The following is a 16,699-nucleotide window of genomic DNA, read 5'->3' as shown; positions in this document are numbered from 1 at the left end:
CATAATAACACTTCGGTGACCCAAAATCTTTAATAACTTTGTTCCAAGGATAAGGTAAAAATTCTTTGGTCTTCATCTTCAGAGCTTCCATAATCTATCCCCAAATCTGCTTTCTAATCTTATGAGTGACATCTTTACAGGTACTCCCTATTTCAGGTATGCTTCTCTAGTCAATATAATTGTTCTCTGAATGAACCTAAAACAATGTTGCTTTCTCAACTCTAATCATACTTTCTAACTTGACCAGAATCCCTTCCTTCTTCTCTCTATGTCATTTCTACCTATTATTCAAAGATGAGTTTAAGTCTGCTCTCCTTCATAAAGAGTTCCCTGAGCCTTTCAGTCTGCAATTGTTCCTCCCTGAATCAGCCCATCACCACCAAGAGCAAGCCAGTCACTTTTTATCACACATTTGAACTGTCAGTTATCTTTTCAACATGTATTTGTTTTCTCTTTCCAAATAGATAGTGAGCCCCTTGACTGCAGTTAGAGACTACATTTCATATACTTTTTGTTTCCTTCATAGTACACTACCTAGCCTTGCAAGTGTTTTGAATAAAATAGGTATTCAGTAAACTCAATTGATTGATTTGAACAAGTGCTTCCCAGTCTCAGATGCATCTTCAATAGGAAGATGACCTGCAGTAAAATGTCCTGATCAGATTTTATAGTGCTAACTGATTTTGTGTGTGTGTCTACATAGACACAAGCCAGAGTGAGGCTTTCTGGGTGTCTTTGTCATTGATAAAAAATGGAAGGGATGAAAGATCCTTGGAAAAAAGGATAAATGGGTAGGATCACATGGTGTATGAAGCCCTGGAGACTTTTTGTCAGTCAGGTAAACTTTCTTATTGTTTGTTTGTTTGCTTGTAATAATATTCTTTTCCCAATTATATAAGATAAACTTTTAAGAATACTAATGACTTAAAAAAAAGTACCCTGATAGATTGATTTAAAATAAGTCGCAGGTATACTCATTCATTGTTGGAAGAGTTGTAAATTTATTCAGTAACATTGTAAATGTTATTTATATAAATGTATATTTGTATAAATTTATAAATAACAATTTTATACAATAACATTGGAAAGAAATCTGACAGCACACTGTAAAAGTTATAAAAATAATCATATTGTGATTGTACATGTTATGAGATTACCTGCTGTCATGGGCAGAGGGGAAAGAAGAAAGGGAGGGAGAAAAATTTGGAGCTCAAAATCTTACAAAAAATGAATGTTGAAAACTATCTTTACGTGTAATTGGAAAAAATAAAATAAAAATTTTAAATAATAAAGTTCTTTAACTATGGAATGAATTATGTGGAATATATATGTGAAAGAAAATAGAAAAAGCTATATGATAAAGATTTTCATGGTTAAATAAATTGTGGTACATTAATATAATAGAATACAGTAATGCTCATAAGAATGCTGAGAATGAGGAATATAAATAAATAAATCTAGGAAGACTTATGAAAAACTACAAAATGGAAAAGGTGTGTTTATGTGTGTGATCCTTTTTTGTTGTTATCATTGAGATCTATGATTTCTCTGATGCAGGAAATTTCTGGTGAGAAAACTTTCCCATTACTAATGGAGGTCAGTAATTCTTCACTAGCCTTGTAGTCTTAGAGAATTGTCTGAGAAGCTGAATGACTTGACTAAGGTCACATAGTCAGGACTGGGACTCAAACTCACATTTTTCTGACTGTGAAAAGAACCTTCTCCCCACTATACCGTTTAAAAACTAAACTAAATAAGAGTGAATAAACAAAATGAAATAAAAAATAAAAAGCCTGATGGGATCAAATGAGAGGGAAAAGTCCTTTGCAAATTCTAAAGCCCTAGCTAATGGAAACTTACAGGGAATGAACAAAAAGTTTTTATTATCTTTCATATACTGACATTTATAATGTAAAATTACTAAATAAGTTGAGTATTTTGAATTTCCATATTAAATCTTTAACAAAATGTTTAATTTGTATAAAAATAAGTCCCACAACTTCAGAATGGGAAGGGACCTCAAAGTCCATGGATTGATCAATCTGTTTTAAATCATTTAATTGCAAATTAGAGAGGGAAGAGAGTTTAGAGGTCCCCTCATTTAACAGAAATATGAAACAGGTTCATAGTGGTTTTAGAGATCAAAGAGTTAGTAAAGGAGAGATTTGTCATTTTTAACTCTGGCTCTTTCTGCTATACCAACTGATTGCCCAGAGGAGGTGACCCAAGCTTTCTACATCTAAAGAAAAGCAATGGTTTTTCTAGATGTCACCATGAATAGACCACTGGTATTGGAGTCAAGAAGGCCTACTGGAGTCAAGAAGACCTGAGGTCAAATCTGACCTCAGACATATTTCAGCTGGGTAACTATGGGCAAGTCACTTAACCTCTGTTTGCCTCAGTTTCCTCATTTATAAAATAAGATAGTAATAGTACCTACTTCTTAGGATTGTTGTGAAGATGAAATGAGATTATAATTTAGAACACAAAGCATAGTACCTTTAATATAAATATTAGCTATTACCCCTATCTTTTCTCCCCTTATTAATCTAAATCTTCCAATTGAACCAATCATATGGTCATTGCAGGGAATGTGGATAAAGACTTTGACTTCCTTTTCTGTTCATTCTCTCTTTACAGGAAATATTGTGAAAGAATTTAAGGATCATGTCTCCCTTCTGAACAATAGTTACAAGTCCACTATGTTCAAGGACAATTTCTTTGGCTGTGGGCATACTGTCCATAACAACTACCTCTACTATCACAAAGGAGGCAGCCAAATCATTGTGAGGTAAGAGCGACTGAATCATCAAATGATGAAATTTGAGAATTGTGAAGGCCCTGGCAGGTCACCTAGCCCAGTGGTTCCTAGCACTTTTTGTTGTTATTATTCCACAATCCCCTTTTCATAGCAACAATTTAATATACTTCTTAATATTTCTTATGAATATTATTGCTTAAGATATCATTAAAGAATTTTTAGCACAAACACTTTGATCATTGTCTAGAATCTCCAAAAGTTTAGCAAATCCCTAAATGACAAACCACCAATTTAGCCTATTCCCTTCACCTTAAAGTTAAGGAAATTATGCCCAAAAGAAGTGAATCAGAATCCTAATAGCTGACATTCACTTAGCTTTATTTATTCTTACCTTTGATTTTTGGAGTACTGAAAGTATTATTAGCTCAGTTTTATTGATAAAGGATCAAAGTCCCAGAAAGGTTTCATGACTTGTCCAGAGTCACACAAATACAGAAATAGTATTTGAAACCACATCTTCCTGACCCCACATCCAGAACACTAGTCCCTTATACCCAGTGGAGTGCAGGAACCAGCCCATTGAAGGTTTGATTTACTGCCTTATTGATTATCCATACTTAAGAACCTGATGAAGGAAATTTAATAATGCAATTTGAATTTTAAAATGGTCACATGACAACTGAGTGACCCAGCCCAGACTAGGATTCAAGTCTCTCAAGCCCCAATTTTGTGCTCTTCCTACTAACATGCTCTATGCTCATGGTAATTAATACTCTAATGGTGCCTTGTCCACAGGGGTATTTTGGTGAGACAATTTTTAACGACTGTTTAGAGGGCTAATATTCTTGAATTGAGAATGTATAAAAGAGAGAAACAGTCTCTATGAGAAATTAGTTTGGTGCTACAGTTTTTAATGGCTATTTAGAGGACCAATATTTCCCAAGTATGCAAAAAAGGAGAGCAAGTCACTATGAGAAGCTAGAGAGTCACTAAACTTTGAAAGTGAACACTTTTCCTAGGATTAGGAAGAAACAACTCCCTTTCAATTTTGTTTTTGTTCAATTTCTAACACCCCTTGATTTCATTAAAGATACAAAGGCAAATACACGACAATCTCTGTCTTTAGCTGTCTCTTCCCTAGACCTGATTGATACTCATTCAATCACTATGGCTGAAAAAGTAACTGAGGGGAAGTAATGTGAAATCAGTGTGGAAAGAAAGGTTGGAGTCATATTTTATTTAAATACCAGATAGTCATTCAGTCAATTATTTTAAAGATAACAGTAAGTCATTAAAACTGATTGATTAAGAGAGTTAGGAATGGGGATAGGAGGTGAATTATTGCTACAGATATGGAATATTGCATGAATTTTCAGATGAGATCACTATTTTTAATTTTATCTAACTGCTTTATTTTATTACAGAAAACCTCTCATGAAGTGAGAGTAATCTTGTAATATAAAAACAAAACAATCAATAAAATTGAAAAAACACAAAAATTGTTTGATCAGGAGAATAATATTGTAACACCTATGTTTTTAGGAATATCAATTTCTTGTGGTTCATGCTTTGATACATTGGAGTTATTGGTAGATTGTGTTATTGTGTTATTGGTATATTGGTATATTGTGTATAATGGGATATTGGAGGATAAACACCAACTAAGAAATCCTTACAGTGGTGCAGGTGAGAGATGATAAGGACCTGCAGTCAGATGGTAACTCTGTGAATGGAGAGAAAAGAATGATTTTGAAAGATGCTTTGAAGATAAAATTCATAAGACTTGAGAGTGAAGAATTGAAGAAAGTACAATGTTGTAAATCCAGATGACTGAGATGTTGGTGGTGCCTTTAACAGATAAGAGAATGTTAAGAAGAGGGCTGAAGAAGAGGGTTCAAGTGAAAAAATAATAAATTTGGTTATGGATGTGTGGAGTTTGGGGGGCATATGGACCCTCTGGGTGGAGATGTCCAATAGGCAGTTAGTAATGTAGGTCTGGAGCTAGGAAGAAAAATGAGGGCTGAATATATAGCTTTAGGTGTCAGCTCCATTGGGATGAACTCATGGGAATTAGTGAAATTACCAAGAGAATATAGAAAGAAGTTTTTCTAGAACAGAGCCTTGAGCATAGAGAGGAAGAAATCAGTGATGAGCCAGCAAAAAAACACCAAGGAGTAGTCATTCAGGAGGAGCAACAGAAAAACAGCATCACCAAAACCCAAGAAGTTGTTAGTTCCTTGAATGAATCAAAAGATGCAAACTGATGCAATGATGCAAAATGATGCAAAAAAAAAAAGTCAAGAAGAATGAGGACTGAGTAAAGATCATTGGATTTAGCAGTTAGATTGGTGATTATCTTGGAGAGAACAGTTTCAGTCAAGCAGTGACTACAAGATTGTAAGAGACTGAGAAAAGAATAGAAATAAAGAAGAGCACTTTTTACAAAGAAATTGATTATGACGGAAAGGAAACATGTCAAACAATAGTTTGTCCAAAAACTTGTCCAATGATCATTGAGATAAAGCAAAATGTATGGATCATGAAATTTAAGAAAGTAGATAAACTTAGAGGCCAGAATGTTTACATCAGTATGAGTAGGAGTTTGAAGGTGGAGAAGAGGACATGTGCCAGGTACTGAATTCATCATAAGAAGAGAGAGTGATGTGGAGAAGAGTATATGCGGCAACTTGGACCAGGGCAGGTGATATAAATGCACGGACTGAATCTCAAAGGAGGAGATTTGCAAAGTAATGTTGGCCTGGAATTGGTAGTAAGGAGTAAGGAGTATGCCTCCTCCTCCTGGGCAAGTTGGGGATATGATGGAAGTTTCATCCAATACTGAAGAGAACATAGGTGGATTTTATCTAGTCTGCCTTGACTTTCTAGGTCCTTTATGCCACTAGAAACCCACTGCTATGATCTAGTGGAAGTCAGACTATGACTCTGCTCAACTCCAAACCCTGTATTTCACTAGAATTTCAACAAAGTCTCCTAGGGCAGGAAGAGGATCCAAGCAGCTCTTGTCCTGACTTTGTAATGCCAGAGGTAGTCCACTATTTGCCAGTGCAACTGAGAGAAAGACAGACAGACAGACACATAGACAAAGACGAAATCAGAGAGACAAAAAGACAAAGACAGAGATAGAGGCAGAGAAAGACAGAGACATATGCAGAGAGAAAAAGAGACAGAGATAAGAGAGACAGAGGAACAGAGAGATGAAAATAATGGACATTTTCATAGTGATTTAAAATTTGCAAGATACTTATATGCACTATCCCATTTGAGTATCACAACAATCTTATGAAATAGGTAGCAAGAATATTATTTATTATTCCTATTTTCAGGATGAGAAAACTGAGACTCAGAGCAGTTCAATAATTATGTTAGTCACATAGGGTATCAGTGCCAGAGGAATATTCAAACCTGACATCCAGTTCAGCCCACTAATGCTTTATAAAAGATGAATCCCTTTATGTCCCCTTGGAACAGAGGCAGCTAGATTAGAAATAGTTCCTTGTGCTTTGCATATTATAATTATTAAATATTGATTGATTAATTGATTGAGAGGGGACATTCCGCTTATACACTTAACACACACACACATAAATATTGTTCTCTTGGGAATCATCAAGTCATAGAAATTGAGAAATGGAAGGGAATTCAGAGAGCATTTAGCAAAACTTCTTTGTGTTACAGATAAGGAAACAGTCCTAGAGAAGAGACTGGTCAAAAGGGAGAAAGATGGGATCCTAGAATACCAGGAAGGGGTTGTTATTTCAATGGCACTTCTCTTCCTCTTGCTTTCTCTCTCTTCCTCTCCAAATATGGACCCAGCAGCCTTTCCTGACTCCTTATAGTTCTGTTTTGTTATTCCAACAAGGATTGCTGCATATAGAACTGGTGGAGAGTTCTAAGAATGGAGGAGAGTTCCACTGCAGACAATTATTTCTGGAGGAGTCTAGTCCCAAAAAAATCATGGAGGGGTAATCCTACCACATATATAATAATTAATTGAGCAGAATTCAAATCTAGGCTCTTTAGATAAAGTCCAGCAAAAGTGTGGGGGAAAAAAAATAAAAGAAACCGTGTTTGTGTGTGTGTGTGGGGGGGGGTGTTGTTTTAAGGAAACCATACCATGAAATACAATTAACCAAATTTATTAAATACTTAAATTAAAAAACAAATTTATTAAATACTTTGTGCAGGTCACTTTACTATAGGATGCAGGGGTAACAATGCGATGTACGATATGTAGAAAGTTCCTTTTCTCAAGGAATATCCAGTCCTATTGGAGAAAAAAAAAACACTAATAAGAACTTCAACTTACTCAGCTTAATATTGTTAGTTAAGGGACCAATGAGTGACACAGGCACGAATCAGAAGATCAGAAATCCTGAGCTAAAAAGGAATTTAAAGATCACTAAGTTTAATCCCTCCTTTTTGCAATGACTTGCCCGGGGTCTTCCTGACACTCAGGTCCAGCCCTCTCTCAATTACACTACCATGGAAAGGACTTCAGAGTTAGAAGGGATCACTTCCAGCTGAGACAAAGAAAGCTTTACAAAGGCATAACTTATCTTCTCACTACTGTCTTTCAAAGATTCATTCTCAGCTTCAAAACATCTTGTTTCCATAATGCATAAAAAGGCAGTATGGTATATGGGAATGAGCTCAGACTTGGAATCAGACTTGGTGACCTAGTTTCCTATCTCATCTATCTCTAATGCTTCCTGGTGGTTTGACTCTGGACAAACCATAACATCATAAAATTAGAGCTGGATAAAGCCTTAGATGTCATCAAGTCTGGTTCCCTCATTTTCTGGATGAGTAACTGAACTCCAAGAGATAAAATGAGGCAAGACTTGAATTCAGGACTTCTTGTCTCCAAGCTCAAATCCATTATGCCAGAGGTATCAAACTCTCTGCCTCAATCCTCCTGCAAAATTCCTGAAGTCCATATCAGATTAAAATGTATTGGGAAATATTTAACAAATTAATTTTAAAATTTAATACAATATAGATGTTAATTTGTGGCTCTCTAAGTCACTATGGGGATACAGATACTCACAATACATGATAGGAGAGAGAGAGAGAGAGAGAGAGCATTTTGAAAAATGGACAATTTTCTCTAATTTATTTAAAGTGGTTTCTTGGAAGTTTCTTTTGCTGCTCAATGTCGCCCTCTGGTTGATTATAACCCTGAACTGAATTCCTCAGACTTTCATTTCTTCAGTTAAATAAGCTGTTGCTATAACTCACCTACATCAACACTATTTAGATCCTGAATTCCTACAGGAACATGAAAATGTTTAGGTCAGACAATCTCTAGATTCTCGAAAGGGCAAAGGAATAGACATCTAATGTATATTGAAACCTTTAGAGTTGGAAGGACCCTCAGAGATGATCTAGACTAATTGCTAAATACCTTACAAACATCTCATTTGAAGCTCACAACAACCCTGCCAGGTAGATGCTATAATATTATCCCCATTTTATAATTGAGGAAACTGAGGCAAATGGAGGTTAAATGACTTGCTCAGGGTCTTACACATCTAGTAAGTATCTAAGGCTGAATTTGAACAGGTCTTTCTGACTCTAAGTCTAACACTCTATCCGTAGTCATGCTAACTGCCTTTTTTTCTTATTAAATAGTTCTTAGTGTCATATTTTAGTGCTTTGCAAAAGAGGCAACATGGTCTGGTTGATAGAGAACTGACTTTGGAGTCACAAAGACTAGGGTTCAGATCTCATCTATGATAGACCAGTGGCTGTGTGATCTTAAGTCACTTAACCTCTAAATCCTCCTAGATTATAAATGGCAGACAAATTATAAGTGGTAGGGGGAGTTCCCTTCACCAGTGAAATCAGAAACCTGGATTCTTTGTTTTTAAGATTTATTGTTGTTATTCAGTTTTGTCCAACACTTCATTAGCCTGTAGACCATTCTGTCTGTGGGGCTTTCTTAACAAAGATACTAGATTAGTAAACTACTTCAAATAGAAGTAAAATGACTAGCCCAGAGTCACACAAGTGTCTAAGGCTAGATTTGAACTCTGCTCTTTCTGACTCCAGGCCACCCCTCTGCCTTTTTATTAAGTCAGAGTGGTGGAAAGAGCATTGGAGGAGTCTAGCTCCATTTCTACTGCTAATTGATGTTAAAGTCACTTGACTCCTTTGTGATTGCTTCTTTATAGCAGATCAATATTTTCTTATAAATGTCAAAATAATAATTACACTTTAAACTTAGAGTGCTTCACATAAACTATTTCATCTGATCTTCAAACAATTCCCTAAGGAAAGTGTTATTATTATCCTCATTTTACAGATAAGGAAACTGAGGCTGACAGGATCATATATCTTGTCATATACTTACCCAAGATTACACAACTAGTATCTGAGGTAGGTTTTGAACTCAGTTCTTCCTTTTTGAAGTCTACCAACTAAGCTACACCTAACTATACCTGTCTGGCTTACCTTGCTCTACTTCCTACAAGTAAGCCTTAAGTATTAACAGATATAGTTTATATACATATATATATATATATGGATATATCCTCCAGGTTGCCATTGATTTCATGCCATAGTTGCCCCTTCTTTTCCCCAGCTGCTTCCTATTAAGTGATGCAAGAGTTCTCCAAACAGACAAGGACCAGGGTATATTTGAGCCCTGTCTCTGTCCCAACTGGTTATATCACCTTGAGTGAATTATTTAACTTCTCTTGCCCTCATTTTCCTCAGTTGTAAGAGGAGAGATTTGAGCCAGATGATCTCATGATTTTTTCAGATCTAGAGTGATGATTGTTAATCATCCTCTTCCCCTGCCAATCTCCTGAGCAGTGTCTCAGGTACCATACCTGGAGGAAGAACAACTGAGAACTGAAAAAAATAAATAAATAAAGGACTAATGTCACCCTGAGGCTTCAGATAGCAGAAATGTTGCAGAGCTAAGTACATGATTCCCATGAATAATCTTCTCTGGAACCACCTTGTCTCTCTCTCTCTCTATTTGAGGATTATGTTATAAATTGTGTGTCACCATCTGCCAAGCTTTGACCCTTTGCTGTAATACTTGTGATTTATGATGTTACAAAATAATGGAGAATGGAATCTTCTAGTGTTCAAAATATGTGCATTTACCAAAAAAATAGTGAAAGCATCCTTCTGTTGTATTCCCACGTGTTCACATATTGCAATGGACCCTATGTGATTGAATACCTTGCCAAGTTCAGATCATAATGCTTATTTCCAACAGTTGTCACTTCATAGAACTTAATAAAAATTGCAGTTAGATGGAGCAATGATAGAACATCACACCTGCTGTCAGAAAGATTCATCATCTTCCTGAGTTCATATCTGGCCTCAGACTTTTCCTAACTGTATGATCCTGGACAAGTCACTTCACCCTATTCTCCTCAGTTTTCTCATTTTTAAAATGAGCTAGAGAAGGGAATGGCAAACCATTCTAGTATCTTTGCCAAGAAAACCCCCAGATGTGGTGGCAAAAAGTCAGACACAACTGAAATGACTAAGAAATCACACAGCTAGTCTCTGTCTAGATGTGAATTCAGGTCTTCTGGCATTTGTATATTAAAGTTAAGAAAACTGAAACAAACAGATTAAGTGACTTGCTTGAAGTTGGATTTAAACTCAGGTGGTCCTGACTCTAGGCTGGCTGCCTCACATATATAATAGTAGCCATTTCACAGACCATGTGTGAGGATGAGCCTGAGGACACATCTGATGATAGGACCGGTAAAGAAGATCATGTCTACACAAAAAAGAAAAGAAAAATAATGAGCCTGGTCAAATAGGGTCTGCTCTCAAGGAGTTTAATTTCTATTTAGCAAATGAATGATTTCAGGAATGCTTAATAGAGATCATGTTTCAACCAGAGTAACATGATCAGAACTGTCCTTTAGAATATCACAGTTATCAAGGTCTCTCATGTAGCTCTGTCAGAATGAGGGAAATATAATACACTTTATTTTCTCTGGGGATTCTCCCTCTCTCTAGCAAAATACTGAATTTTCTTTTTTATAATTTTTTTCAGATATGAATTTGCAACAGAAACATTTGAAACACTGATGATTGAAAATGCCTTGCACGCAAAACGAAAATATCTCTTTGTAAACTCGAAGACATACTTTAATGTAGCAGTCGATGAAAAGGGTTTTTGGGTTATCTATGCTTCAAGTCTGGATGAGTCCAGTATCTTTGTGGCCCAGCTAGAGGAAAGTACCTTCTCAGTCATTCAGCATATCAACACTACATACCCCAAATCCAAAGCAGGCAATGCCTTTGTTGCTTGTGGCATCCTCTATGTCACGGACACCAAAGACATGAAGATAACCTTTGCTTTTGATTTGTTAAAGAGGAAACAGATCAATGTGAGTTTTGACCTAAGAACTTCACAGTCCCCTCTTGCCATGTTAGCTTACAACTTGAGAGATCAGCATCTATATACATGGGAAGATGGCAATTTAATGCTATATCCTGTTCAGTTTTTATCAGCCATTGGAAATAAATGATAGTTATTTAAGAATGATTCAGCATCTCTTTGCCCCTCAGTAAATTTAAACTTGATATGGAATATTTCCACCCCAACCTACAATGTGTCATTTGGGGAGCTGGGTGAATAAAAAATAATCCAGAAATTTATACATATATGTATATATAATAAAAATGCAAGCAATACATGTAAATACATAGTTTAATAATAACTTGATTAATTGATTTTCCAAATAATTACAGTTTATATATAGAGTGATCTCTATATTTACATGGCGATCTCTATAAATAAACTAAAATGCTTTTTGGGATTGGGAAATCAATCAACAAACAATTATTAAACTATTACTATTTCAGGGACTATAAACTTTAGGAATACAAAGACTAAAAAGGAATGGTGCTTCAAGGAGCTTATTTTTTTATTTATTTTTTTTTTTTAGTTTTTGCAAGGCAAATGGGGTTAAGTGGCTTGCCCAAGGCCACACAGCTAGGTAATTCAAGGAGCTTATTTTCAATTTAGCAGATGAATCAATCTTCTTTAAAATGTGATTCCTAGGGGGGCTAGGTGGCACAGTGAATAGAGCACTGGCCTTGGAGTCAGGAGTACCTGGGTTCAAATCCGACCTCAGACACTTAATAATTACCTAGCCATGTGCCCTTGGGCAAGCCACTTAACCCCATTGCCTTGCAAAATCTAAAAAAAAAAAAAAATGTGATTCCTAAGTGGCAGAACATTGGACTAAGTCAAAAGATCAAAATCATAGTCCCAGATCAGAATCATAACTAGCTCTGTGATCTTGGACAGATTACTTCACCATTCTGACCCTTCATTTTATAGACTGAAGGGATTGAACTAGGTGATTTCTACAAAGGGTCCCTTTCACCTCTGATTTTCAACTCCCTGGATGAGAGTGGTGTTGATAACAAGGAGTTTTCCCCCAGTTTTTCCATGAATTTTTCATGAATTTTTCAAATTACAGATGAAATAATTGAAATTAATTAAAATTTCATGAATTAATGAAACTGATTGTTTGAGTAATGAATTCTCAAGTACCTGGTTAGGAATTGGTAACTTTTGGCAGTCAACTTAAATCTTTGAGGGTGCTAAAGTCTATCTTGGAATGGATTTAGAATTTCATGTGGAATTTGTGCAGGTGGAGGAGAAATAGCAGTTGGACTTTTCTGTCATGCTTAACTTCCTCAACTCCGTGAACAGCAAAAATCCAGAAAAAAATGATAATTGATCCTTGCTCAGAAGTCAATTTTGCAGACATATGTTTCTAAGTCTCTTCCAATCTGAGGATTCTCTAGGTTTGTGGTGGCAAAAATTATAACCATGGCCTTGGGTCATTCTATTTCTGTGACCATAGCAGTAGGTCTATCCTCAAGAGTGTCTAAAACGAGACCCTAGTGAGCTGAAATCTGACTCAGTGTACATATGAAAGTACTATTGTACCCTACAAGGGGAAAGGTATTCTGTATTATAAATCTGATTCTTTCACTTATTAATTAGTCTGGGATTTTGTAAAAATAAGGATGGGAGTCCTCTGATGGGTTTGTGGTATAATTTTTTAGTTGTTTTTATTGGGGAGGGGGGCTTGAAGGAAAATAAGGGAAAGGGAAGGAGAGATAAAAAGTATTTGCAATCCCCTACAATAAGAGTAGTTAGTGGAGGTGGTTTTCTCCCTTTTTCAAATTGGTTAGATAGTGCTGGGAAAAAATAATTAGACTAAAGAGCATTGCCATTATCCCAATCTTCTGCCATTCAGTCTTTCTCTACATTCTCTAAATTTGCACTATAATATACCCGAAAGGGAGGGAAAAGACACCTTCCAATCAGTATAATTCTTTATATTTTTTTGGCATAAAGAAATTTGAAAAATCATTTTATCCAACATTCTGGCCAGGCCTCAAGCTCTGAATAATTTGAATACTCCACTACTTAGGTGACTTAAAGCTAGCTATGTTATGTTCCTTTGCCTAGACCCAACATACAAACAACCAGTCGATTCTCTGAAAAAATTAGTCAGATGAGTTTTGAGTGAAGTTGTGTTGATAGAATATTCAGTTAGATTGGCTGGGGTTTTTTTTTCGCTTTACAATCAGGTGTGCTGATGTTGTATCAGCTCGGTTCAAATCATCCTTCCTAGCAACACATTGCTGTCATGTGTACAAGGTCACTGTGTCTAGTACTTAAATTTTCATATCATGGTATTTTTTCTTAGTCTCATTTTTAGTTAATATTATTGATATTATTTTACAAAATTTAAAAAGATTCTTTGCTGTTGAAATTCTTATATGGAGACATAAATCCTATATTTTAGTGGGCAGTTATTTCTGTTTTAATACAGAAGATACATAAATTCAAAGGAATGAGTTCAATGAACACAAATTCAGTTTCGGGGGGTGAAAAATCAAAGGCCCTGGATTTTATTCCTCAAACATCAACAATCTTCCAATCCAACAAGCATTTATAAGAACTTGCTTTATGTAAGTCACTATCCTAGGCAATGGAGATGAAAGAGCAAACCATTCTTATTCTCAAGGGGAGTTGTGTTCTACTGGGCAATAAAACACAGATGCAAATAATATTGTTACATGATAATTTGAGGTAAAGGGAAAGAACACAATGAGATTCCAGCATGTGAACCAAGTCTTGAAAGTAATAGGGATTCTAAGAAACAGATGTGAGAAAGGAGTGCACTCTAAGCATGAGGAAGTAGAAAATGTTCGGGGAATAACAAATAGGCCAGTGCTGTCCCCTTAGCTTTGGATAAAGTATCTGCATTCCTTTCTGTACAGTTCATCACTTTGAGACGAAAGTTTTATTGACTCAGATTACTAATGATATTTTTCCTCTATTGCAAAGTAATAGGAAGTCAATTGAGTCTGACCATGACTAAAAAAGTAAGAGCTGATCATTTTATAATCTAGCTGCCTAAGAAAGCATATGTTTTTACACAATGAAAATAAAAGAGATTATAGTTTTGTTTTCTTAAATTATCTATAAATCCTTAGGTTTCCAGTGGGGGGGGGAGGAAAAAGCAATCTAATTTTGAAAATTCAAGGAAGAACGTTAGTATTGTTTCAAATGACTTCCATCAGGGCCTCCTAATATTTTCTGTGCACCTACCTCTTTGGAAGCCCAGTGAAGTCTATGAATCCTTCTCAGAATAGTGCTTTTTAAATGCAGTTTAAAAACTCTAATATTACAGAGGATATTGAAATGCAGTTATTAAAATATTTTTAAAAAAGAAATTCACAGATACCATCCCACTCTCCACTTAAAACTCTTAGCTTAGAGATCTGATTAGTTTTAAATCACATCTAAAACTTATGAATTTCTTGGAATAGCTGAACCAAGCCAAAGAATTCTCTAGTACTAGATTAACCTAAAGCAGATAGAGTCACATATATATATATACATATATATATATATATATATATATATATATATATATGTAAAATGTGCCACAATCAACTGCAGTCTTCTGACCTTCATAGAAAATGACTGAGGGGGGGGTGGCTAGGTGGCTAGGTGGCGCAGTGGATAAAGCACCAGCCCTGGAGTCAGGAGTACCTGGGTTCAAATCAGGCCTCAGACACTTAATAATCACCTAACCGTGTGGCCTCGGGCAAACCACTTAACCCCATTTGCCTTGCAAAAAAAAAAAATGACTGAGCAGGAGACCAATCCAGGAACTAAGGTCGAAAGTGAGACATGCTGATCTTTCAAGAGTTAGTTGCCATTTTGCTATCATTTTCTGGATTAATTTCACTAAGTCTATTTTGAACATATCTCTGTGATGACAAAATATCCAAGTGAAGAATGATTGATGGGATTCTAACTTCTCAGCCAGATGTCTCACTCTTATGCATCATGCAAAGTCACAGACTTCCATCTGTGATCAAGGATTAAGCATAACAAGATGAGTAATAACGAATGGCTTGTTTTGGACCTATTTCATGTTAACATTAACCAAATTTTTATTTAATAAAATGCTGATGGATAAGCACAGTCTTATTTTAAAATAACTATTTGTTGGTTTTGCCTTTTAACTCTTTAACACATAACTCTCAGAAGAAAAAAGTTGATTTCCTCCCATGGTATTTTGAGTTCAGTATAAGTTCATTGATCTTAGATTTACAGTTGAAAAGGACCTCAAAGGCTATCCAGTCCAATTCCCTTATTTTACAGATGAGCCAGTTGAGACCCAGAAAGATGAAGACTAGCCACTAGTCTTATAAAAATAAGGAGGTGAGGGGTGACTAGGTGGCGCAGTGGATAGAGCACTGGCCCTGGAGTACCTGAGTTCAAATTCAGCCTCAGACACTTAATAATTACCTAGCTGTGTGGCCTTGGGCAAGCCACTTAACCCCATTTGCCTTGCCAAAAAGAAACAACCTAAAAAAAATGAGGGTAGCCCTCTGATGGTTTTGTGGTATAAGTGGGATTTGAACCTTCCTATCCACTAAGCCACAATGTTTCTACAGCACTGCTACTAAAGAACTACATTCCTTCTAATAGTGAGAACATTTTGTTCTATAAAGTGTGTTTCCTATGATCCCAAAGAAGGAAAACACAACCATTATAGAAGAATATGTGTACCCAGTATAAAATGAAGGGGAAAGCTGGCAATCCAACAATGTAGAGAGTCCTACATTAGGTACCAGATTACTCCATCTACTCTTATGATAGTCTGAACTATAGAAATGGTCTGTTGTTTCCTAATTGATCGATTGTATTGGGATGATAAAGTCAAAGACTTGACTTGGAAGAAACCTTTAGAAGTCACATAGTTCAACCATTTCATTTTACAAATGAAGAAACTGAGGTCAAGAGGGAGTGGGGCTCCAAGGTATCACAGATAATAAGTAGCAGAGTTAATTGAATTATGAAGATGACTGAAACAACCAGTCTCCTCACCACAAAAACAAAACAAACAAAACAGTCTCTCAGCCTTTCTAAGGAATTTAAAAGGGCATTGAGGATTAAAAAAACAAAATGAAGGAAATGGTCCCATATAGATGCAATGATCTACTATATGTCTCCCCCCATCCCACCTGAAAAACTCCTTAATAACCAACAGTCAAGCCCTGCTAATGTCATTTGTATTTACAATATTTTAAAATATCAAAGAAAAAAGTGGTAAAGAAGGCAATTGGATGGAATGAATGATCCTTTATTTAAGTTTTACCATTCCCACATTACTCATCTCACTGTTTATTTTAAGAATATCTAATATCACCCCAAAGAAAAAACAACCTGCTATGACCCTCCTCCAGGATAGGAACAATTTAATAATGAGTGCGTGAAATCCAAAAGTGACAGCATTGGTTTCCAGAAACCAGTTTGCCTACTCTGTTATAGTAACCTTTTCTTTGAATTGTGTCCTGATGTTTCCTTCTTAGTCTATGAACTCTGAATCA

The 16,699-nt window shown here is 35.8% G+C and overlaps 1 protein-coding gene across 1 annotated transcript in view; it reads left to right on the top strand.

Moving 5' to 3' along the window:
* The window catches only part of GLDN (gliomedin), a 77,282-nt gene extending 62,622 nt beyond the window's left edge, over positions 1-14,660 (top strand). Inside the window, exons 9-10 of the mRNA XM_074231939.1 lie at positions 2,641-2,791; positions 10,812-14,660. Of these exons, the coding sequence (XP_074088040.1) occupies positions 2,641-2,791; positions 10,812-11,289 (629 nt within the window). The 3' untranslated portion in view covers positions 11,290-14,660. The remainder of the gene's footprint in view (positions 1-2,640; positions 2,792-10,811) is intronic.
* Positions 14,661-16,699: the final 2,039 nt, after the last annotated feature.

The sequence above is a fragment of the Macrotis lagotis genome, chromosome 4, assembly GCF_037893015.1.
Source record: "Macrotis lagotis isolate mMagLag1 chromosome 4, bilby.v1.9.chrom.fasta, whole genome shotgun sequence".
Classification (NCBI taxonomy): domain Eukaryota; kingdom Metazoa; phylum Chordata; class Mammalia; order Peramelemorphia; family Peramelidae; genus Macrotis; species Macrotis lagotis.
The sequence above is the reverse complement of the archived record's forward strand: the minus strand, read 5'-3'. Positions and strand labels throughout refer to the sequence as shown.